Source organism: Aptenodytes forsteri, unplaced genomic scaffold (genome assembly GCF_000699145.1).
Source record: "Aptenodytes forsteri isolate BGI_AS27 unplaced genomic scaffold, ASM69914v1 Scaffold574, whole genome shotgun sequence".
NCBI classification, from domain to species: Eukaryota; Metazoa; Chordata; class Aves; order Sphenisciformes; family Spheniscidae; genus Aptenodytes; species Aptenodytes forsteri.
Genome location: NW_008794538.1, coordinates 77,408 through 85,791, shown reverse-complemented (window position 1 = coordinate 85,791; position 8,384 = coordinate 77,408). Strand labels below are relative to the sequence as shown.

Genomic DNA, 8,384 nt, shown 5'->3' with positions numbered 1-8,384 from the left:
GTTTGGCGGGGTGAGGGTGTTGTGTACCCGAAAGGGGTGCGCGGGGGCATGCCCATGAAATGGGTGCATTGACGTGGTTTGGGAGGGCAGGCAGTGTGGAGGGGTTTGGGGTGTGCCTTGGGGTGCTGGGGAGACTGGGGGCACCCGGGGGTGCCATGCTGCTCTTGGGGCTCTGTGGAAGCCCTCGGGTGCAGCGTCAAGGGAAGGGGGTGGCTTGGGGGGCAGAGGGCTGGCGGGGGGACACACTGAGGTGTCCTCAGAGCCCTGGGCATGTGGACTATCAGATGAGGGTGGGGCAGCTTTAGGGACAGGGGCAAGGCCTTGGGGACAGCGAGATGCTGGACTCCAGCCAGGCCAGGCTGTCCCTGCCATGCAATGCCCCAGTACCACAGCCCTCAGCTAAACTGGGGGTGTCAGAGGTATCCCCTGCCCACCCCCATTGAGGTGCTCCTCGCTTTTCCCACCTGCCTGTGTTAGCAGAGAGCTTGGCCACAGCGGGGTACAGGCTTACGGGATACATAGCTGAAGCAGGGTCATCGGCAGCATCTCGCCTTTACTTCTGCAAATTGACTATGCCCCACACAACTGAGGTTTTGAGTGGCATCACGCTGTGAGTGTCAGAGAGCTCTGGTCTTTATGTGCTGATGAGCCTCTGGGCAATATCACATGCATGGAAATGCTCTGGGAATTTCTGGGAACAGCATTGCCAGGCTCAGGTGGGGAGCGTGGGGGACCTGCACGGTGATGCTGTGAGTGTAAAAGAAATCCATTCTTATTGGCGCTCCAAATACCAAGGTTGTGGTGCGTGCACTGCATTTTCCTACCATCTCTTTGCAGAAGAGCGGAGACGATGGCTCCAGGAGTACCTAGCAGCCAAAGAAAAGCTGAAATACCCGAGTGCAAAGTAAGTCAGGAGGATGCTGGGCTTGGACTAGATGATCTGTAAAGGTCCCTTCCGAACCAAATCACTCGGTGATTCTCTGAGGTAAAGCTGACTTCTTGGCTTGCCGGTGTCTGCCTTCTCTCCGTAGCGATTCACTAGCGTACAGAGAATCGCCTCCTGCCAGTGCCTCGCTGTCAAGGCAGCGACCAGGGATGGCTCTGCCCCCACAGCATCCCGGCAGCGCTCTGTAGAGTCACTGGCAGCAGGAGTAAAGGGACGGTTTGAGTGGTGACGTTTCCTGCTGGTTGATATTGTCTCTTCTGGGTATTTTCTGAGTCTCTGTGAAACTTTCTCATCTCGGCTCTTGGGTCTGACAGAACAGGCGTTTTTGCCAACAACTCAGCTTCGTAACTGGGTCTTGAAGAAAGGGTGGTTCAAGTCTCACCGCTGCTTTTTAATGGCAGCTTTCAGTGGCCTTCTGGGATAGGTTAATATTAGGAAGGGGCATTTTCAGTGCATTTAAAAGGAAATAGCTACAACCACCTGTTAAATGAGTTACCTGGCTCTGGGACCCCTTTGCTGCCTTGCTCAGTTCCTCTGGAGCCGGGCTGCATGCAGATATGCTGCTGTGAGTGCAGCAGCCGCTTGCAGGCTGCGGGTAGCGAGACACCTTTCTGCAAAGCTTTTAATTGAAACTGCTGATGTGCTTGGCAGACCTGAACACATGAAAGACTCCCCGTTGCAGTGAGTGTTTCTCATGACGTTGCAGCGCAAAGGAAGCCGTAAAACTTCTCCATGGGGAGAAGATAAAGGGAAGCAGGATCAGAGACCAGAAAGAGCAAACCAGTCCCTGGTGCCAGGCTCTGGAAAACACTGCTAATATAATAGAAACGAGGAGAGAAGATTCATGATCTTTCTTTATGGCATAGTACACCACTTATACAGAATAGAGGACAATACCCTACTCTCCGGGCTTTTCCATTACAGAAAAATATCTGCACAGACATTAATCTTCCCTAATGGCTGAGCTGCTAGCTCCGGAGCAGAGGGGTGGAAGAACCCTGCAGCTGGTTGCTGTCAGAGGGAGGAGGAGGAGGAGGACGACAGGATGGGGGAGCTGACAGCCAGGGCTGCCGCCCCACCTCCCTGCTTCACTGCCAGTGCCTGGGCAGCTGAGGGGCTCGTGAATCAGCTGCCGCAGCACTGCGGCTTGCCATGGCAGCGTAAACCCTGGCCGATGTGCTCTGAGACACCGCTGTGACCTGCAGCATGGCAGCAGCTGACTCAGATGCACCTCAGCTGTCTGCGGCACATGGGGAAAGTCGGGACACCAGCCAGGGGCAGCAGCCTCAGGAGCCTCCAAACCTATTGCGGTCTCCTGCCTGCCAGGCCCCCCTGCCTGCAGGAACCATTTTGGTTACTTTTGTTGTCAGTGGAAGCCATAAGTTTTGTGGCAACCTTGGATGTCAATGTTTCGTGTTGCTTTTCTGTTGCCGTGCAAAAGAAAAAGAATTAATATTACATGGTACTTCCTTGACAGCTTTTTGATTTCCAAAAGCTTCTCATAAGCTCCTGTGGCTGAGACACCCAGCAGTGTTTTAGATATTTAACCTTTTCTGCAACAGCTGTTAAATAACCTGGTATCTTGTTTGACTTCCTACAGACCCTTTTTAAAGGTCCGGACAAATCACCTGAATCCACCCTTAGAACCAGTTTCTAAACTAGAGCATGTAAGTAGAAAACTTTTGGGTCTAGTTTTGATTTTCATGCTTGAAGCGAGTCTGGGCAGAACAGGGTATCCAAATCGGGGTAGTGTTCCTGACCCCAATGGGGTGCAGTCAACAGATTGCTAAATAGCTGGCGATAAGTCAACTAATTATTTTTCAGAGGAACTTAGTGTGGGAGACTCATCCGCTGCCCATGTGCTGGTGGGTGTTGTGTTATTGTTCTCTTGACAACTGCTTTGTCACCCCGGGCCTTCGCATGGATGTCCCCTGGGCTAGCAGGGCTGGGACAGGAGCGAGCTGTCAGGGTTTGACCAAGCTGAGCTCTCCTCGGGGCTGAGGTTTGCTTTGTCTCTCCAGGTTGACAGGAACAAGAAGGATGTTCTCAGAAACGTGGCGAAGGGCGCTCAGAGGGATGGCAAGCTTGGTGCCAAATCCACACAGCACGCTGGCCACGCTGCTCAGCAGAAGTCTTCAAATACATCGCAGAGAGCAGCGGTGGTGCGTCCAGAGCAGCCGAGGAAGAGCACAAAGCTTCCTGTGGGTGTCGTGCCAAGCATGAGCCACTCTACGCGGCCCAGAGGGAGGCTCCCAACTTCAAACTCTGGTCACCTAAATCCAGAAAGGAACAAGAAGCCTGCACAGGAGACCGTCACCGCTGCAGCACCTCAGACTGGAAGTGACCACCCGCCTCCTGGGGAACCTTGCTCCCTAAAGGAGGGCCTGCAGGACAGGCTGGTCTGCAACAAAGAAAACGTCCGAGCACAAGCCTCTACACACCCTGTGCTGAACAGAGTTTTTCAGTCTGATGGAAACAATCTCAGGAACAAGAGAGTCTTGGCTCACAGGCAAAGCTCAGCCACTATGTCAAGAACCGTCACGGGCCAAAAGGACAGAATTAATAGCCACCAGGCTAAGGAAGAGCCAATTCAGGATAAATTCAGGAAAATCCTGCCAGGCTCAAAGAGTGCGTCTCAAAAACCAAGTGTCAAAACTCAGCCGTTGCAGCCCCCTCGGTTACTTACTGGTTTTACTAATCTGCTACATAAAAAACCAGGGGCAAACCAAGAAAAAACTAATACGGCAAGGGAACCCATAGGAAAGCCACTTGGTATGCTTCCAGTGGGAGGTCTTAAGCACCACAGTAGACCCCCCCAACTGAAAAGATCTCCCACAAAGCCTCCGGCCTCCAGCAGGCCCCAGGGGACCACAAACCTGAAATCCAGCCTGAAACCAGGTGGCACGGTGCAATGGCAAAGGCCCATGGCTAAAGGGGAGGCGGATAGGAAGGACATGAAGGTGGTGCCTCCCGGACGCACAGCAGCATCCCGAGTGATGGTCCCCCAAAACCAGCCTCACAGCATACACAGCTCCAAAACTCAAGCAATTGAGAGCGATTTTAGGAGTAGGAGAGGTAGGCTCAAACCAGAGCTGCCAAAAGCAAGTGGACTACAGGCTAGGCGTGTTCCCAAGACCCCATCGGCTGCGGATCGTAAGTAAGTAGCGGCTTTGGCCGGCTCAGTCCTCGCCTCAAGGGGACAGTAGAGTTTAAAGTGTTCAACTGGGTGAACCAGTGCTAACCTGCTGAAAAGAGGGTCCAAAGTCCCCTTATCAGTGAATGCCTGTTTGGAGGTTGATGCGTCAGAAAAGAAGAGGGTGGAGATGAGATTTGGTGGTACTCTGGGTTCCTCTCCCACTGATTCAGCAAAAGTGGGAGAAGAGTGTGCGGCCACTCTCCTGTTTTATCTTCAAGGCATGGTTAAACTTGAGAGGGTTTTCCTTTTCCAGTCTAGAGCTCGGATGCATTTTTAGGATAGATGTGCTGGTTCTTCCTGAGCAGCTGAAGTGGGCTAAAGGGAGATTCCAAGGGAAAACAGTAGCCTGGCAAGTGCTGGCAGTCTGCTGGGGTGGTAACAGTGATCCCTTGGTCCTTTGACAGGAAACAGCTGGAGGAGTGGTTGGCATCCAAAGGCAAGATATACAAGCGGCCACCTATGATGCTGCTTCAGAAAAAGGCAGTGAAGCTGTCCTGGAGAAATGTCAAGGAGAAAGAGAAGCAAGAGAAACCAGAGCAGCTCTCCCTGGAGAATATCAACAACATATTAACAGAGTGCCTGAAGCTTGTTGAGGAGGTGGGAATGGGAAAGGAGCTGCTTGAATGGCCTCCTCTTCTCCTGGAGCGTCCCGGGAGATGAGGGCCATGTCCCCCCAACAGCACAGAGGAGCAAGCATTCTTGCTCGCTTGGCTGCAGTTGCCAGAGGGGTAACATCACGCGTAGGAAAAGTAAAGGTCCTCGTGGAGTTACGGATTAGGCCAAAGGCACGCGGCGAGATGCTCTAATGGGGAAAATGGAGTGATACCCAGTCACGGGGCTTGTGTGTGTCATTGCTGGTGTCCTGGTACCTGGCAGCACAGTCTGCAGCAGTAATTTCTGCGGCGGCAGCCCAGGCTGATTGAGCCAGCTTAAGGTACATCCCTGGTGGACCTCACAGCTGCTGTGAAGTATCATCTCTGGGAATGCTGACCGCTAGCCCTGCTCCAGGGTTTAGTGGCTTCTGTTAGTGCCAGCACTGAAGAGTCTATCCCTTGACATCCCTCTGAAATGCTAGACTCATTTTACCAAGGGGAGAATGAGGCAGGAAAGCTGTTATCTGTCCATGGTCACATAGGAGACTTGCAAAAAACCAGACTCTTCAGAGACTCCTTTTCCTAGAGAGCGCTGGGAGAGCAGTTACGCACTGACAGCTCCCCCAGTGCACACCTCTGGCCCTTGCAATTGACACCTTTCTCCGGGACCTTACCCTTCTTGTAGGGTGTCCAGGCAGAGGAGCTCTCTGCAGTGCTGTCCCACGTGCCCCAGGCAGAGAAATTTGCCAAGTTCTGGATCTGCAAAGCGAAACTCCTCGCCCGGAGCGGCCCTTTTGACGTGACGGGGTTGTACAAAGCAGCAGTCTGCGCTGGTGCTGTGGTGAGTGAGGCATGCTTCTCTTCAGTACCTCCCTGTGTTCCCTGCCTCTGCGCCAGCAGGTTTCCTCGAGATCCCAGGGGTCAGATTTTGGGATGAGTTTAGCAGCACTAGTCACTGGTGAAAAAGCCCTTTAGAGCTGCCCGTCACGTTTTGTCCTGTAGAAACACCTTCGGCTTTAATCAGCCAAGCAGGCAGCGCTGTGCAGGCATGAATGGGGTCAGGGGGAGGACGCGTACCCTGCGCTGTGTCAGAGTTGTAGCTGGAAGCAATGTGATGGCGGCTCTGTGCTGGTCTGGGCGACGTAACTGCAGCATCTGGTGGGATTTACCCGCACGGGGTGGATGCCTGCCCAGCTGTGCCTGTGTGCTGACAGATCTTACTCGGAGAAGGGAAATTCTGCAGCCTTTTGCTGCCGTCTCCAGCACAGGGTGTTGCGATGCAGCAAAAACCTCTTTTCCTGTTCAGTTGTAACTCCAGTCTCCGTTCCCGAGTCAGGCCTGCCTTGACCCACGTTCTGCTCTTCCTGCAGCCACTCCAGGAGCTCAGAGAAGTTGTCCTTGATATTTTGAAGGCTGCAGACCAAACATCAGAAGGTAATGTGCATGTGGGGGCCAGCTGGAAGGCTGGAGCGTGGGCAGGCTGGGGTTCCCTGCTGCTGCAGGTGGGGAAGCAGCGTGGTTTGCAGTCTGTCCCAGCACCCCATGTCCCTGTCGACTTTGATGGAGACCAAGTGTTGTGAAAGTCCAGAATCCTGATCTCGAAAATGGGGCAAGATTCCTCTGCCAGGGCTGGGCACGGTCGCGGCCCATCTGTAGCGAGGTGCCCTTGCCCGTGTCCGGAGTGCTGTGGTGTTGTAATACCTCCCCAGCTGCCGCTCTCTGCCCCCTCTGCAACCGCGCTGCCCTCTTCCTCTCCTGTCAGGGGAAAAGGCTGAGCAGCCCACTCCTTGGGAGCCTACAACGCCTTGCCCGAGCGAGAGGCAGCACGTGGTAGCGACTCCCTGCCTGACGGGGAGATCCCTGACCAGCCTGCCCGTCTCAATCAAGTTACAAGTTACGTCTGCGACCGGGTAAGGCCGAGTTGCTTGCTCCTGGCAGCAAGCACCCTCTGCCTGTTCCAGTGCTCCTCTGCAGGATTTACCTAAAGGCTTTTGTCCTCCCCGCAGAGGAAAGGAGCTGCTGGAAGGCCAGGAGCTGAAATTCCTGACGCCAGTGCGGCGCTCACTGCGGATAGAGCGGGCTGGGAGCCGCTTCCCAGAGATGCTGAAGGACCATGACCCTGTGGTGTCATCCCTCAGTGAAATCCTGGATGCTGAGGAGGAGACTCGGTTCTTCTTCCGGAAAAACAAGGCTTTGCCAGAGGTGGCGGAGCTGGAGGGTTTGAGTTTGTATCCCCCAGAGTGCTGCTGAGGGATTCCTGGCGGAGTGCAGGCTGCTTGCTCCCCCGTGCTGCCTTGCATGCACTCCACTGACTTGTCTTGTTGGCTCTCAGATGTAAATATGTAGGGGTGGCACACAATAAGCCTGTTTCAAATATATAAGCACTTTTAAATATGTAAAAACTTGCAGGAGAGATGCAGTGTGGCCTAGTGAGTAGTGTGCAAGGTCCGGGGTTGGAGACATGGGCTGTGTGCCCTGGGACTGCCCTTAGCTCCTCTGCTGTGACGCACGCCCCAATTTTCCTGCTGTAGGATGATGTCAGTCAGCCTCTGCAATGCTCCAGGCACCTTCCGGTATTTTGGAAGCGATGTCCTGAGGGATTTGCTCCAGAGCTGCGTTGTGCCCTACCTGGACAGCATCCGGCTGTTCCCCGCCGAGAGGTGTGCGCAGACCTGATGTCTCGAGTCACGTGCAGCAGCACCAGCTATGCCAGACTGGTGAGGGGCTGGGGTACCTGCGGGACCGCAGCAGCTTCTGCACAGGCCCTGAGGAAGCTGAAGGTGGCACACACAAGGGGTGCAGAGGTCCTTGGGATTCAGCTGGCCGGGCTCCCAGACATGGCTGGGGGTCCGGGATGGGCCAGTGGGGACAGCTGAGCCTTATTAGTGCACTCAGGGCCCCGGGCCAGTGGGGACAGCTGAGCCTTATTAGGCTCAGGGCCTAATACAGCAGATCCCCTCCCTCAAGGGCTGTCCTTATACCCAGAACAAGCGGTGACACAAGGCCGCTGCTGGTTGGCACAGTTTGCCTGCTGTGGTAAGGGGAGTAAAGCGGTACGGCTGCCGTGAGGGGTGGAGGGGAGCCCCCTTGTCACCTTCCTGTCCCCAGCAAGCAGCGATCCTGTCCTCATCCCACCCTTTTGCCTCCTCCCGACACAACCACCACCAATGTTGGCTCAGCATCTTTATTGAGAAACCTCGATGCTGGAGGAAGTCTTAGAGCAGTATCTGGAAGTCCCAGCACGGGCCTGGCTCTGGTCAGGAGGTGCAGCAGGCCCGGCCCCCTCCTCTGGGGTGCAGGACCGTGGTGGCAGAGAGGAGGGTGTCTTGGGGCTGCCGCCCTCTGCCCAGGGGCTTGCACTTAGCCCAGCTGCTGGCCGAGGATTTAGAAATTGCCCTTTGCCCTCACCTCCCAGGCTTGGGGGCAAAGCAGTTTTCCTTTAGAATAGCCAATTTTATGTCTCTGCGGTGCCAGGAGTTCGAGTATCTTTTATAAATAGAAAAGAGTAGAAAACAGAAGAGGGTAATAGCAGGTGAAAGGGATTCCCAGGGAGCAGCAGTTGCCCCCAGAGCCCTCCTATGCTTGAGCAACATCCACCCACCTCCACCTGGAGCCAGGCCCCAGCACTGCGGCAGCACCCGGGGCCAGG

The 8,384-nt window shown here is 54.7% G+C and overlaps 1 protein-coding gene across 1 annotated transcript; it reads left to right on the top strand.

Annotated features, from left to right (window-relative positions):
• Positions 1 to 670: 670 nt before the first annotated feature.
• CKAP2L (cytoskeleton associated protein 2 like) lies at positions 671 to 7,036 on the top strand. Its single transcript, XM_019475052.1, has 9 exons — positions 671 to 716; positions 838 to 904; positions 2,547 to 2,613; positions 2,968 to 4,103; positions 4,547 to 4,739; positions 5,421 to 5,576; positions 6,106 to 6,169; positions 6,498 to 6,645; positions 6,742 to 7,036. The coding sequence occupies exons 1-9, from the start codon at positions 671 to 673 to the stop codon at positions 6,983 to 6,985; spliced, it is 2,121 nt and encodes a 706-aa protein (XP_019330597.1). The 3' UTR covers positions 6,986 to 7,036.
• The last annotated feature ends 1,348 nt before the right edge of the window (positions 7,037 to 8,384 follow it).

What these genes read in the sequence shown, in the direction of transcription:
- CKAP2L (XM_019475052.1), top strand. Translation starts at nt 671, where the DNA reads ATGGAAATGCTCTGGGAATTTCTGGGAACAGCATTGCCAGGCTCAG. An exon ending in CTGAAATACCCGAGTGCAAA is followed by an intron (nt 905 to 2,546) that starts GTAAGTCAGGAG and finishes GACTTCCTACAG; the next exon opens with ACCCTTTTTAAAGGTCCGGA. An exon ending in CAGTCTGCGCTGGTGCTGTG is followed by an intron (nt 5,577 to 6,105) that starts GTGAGTGAGGCA and finishes CTCTTCCTGCAG; the next exon opens with CCACTCCAGGAGCTCAGAGA.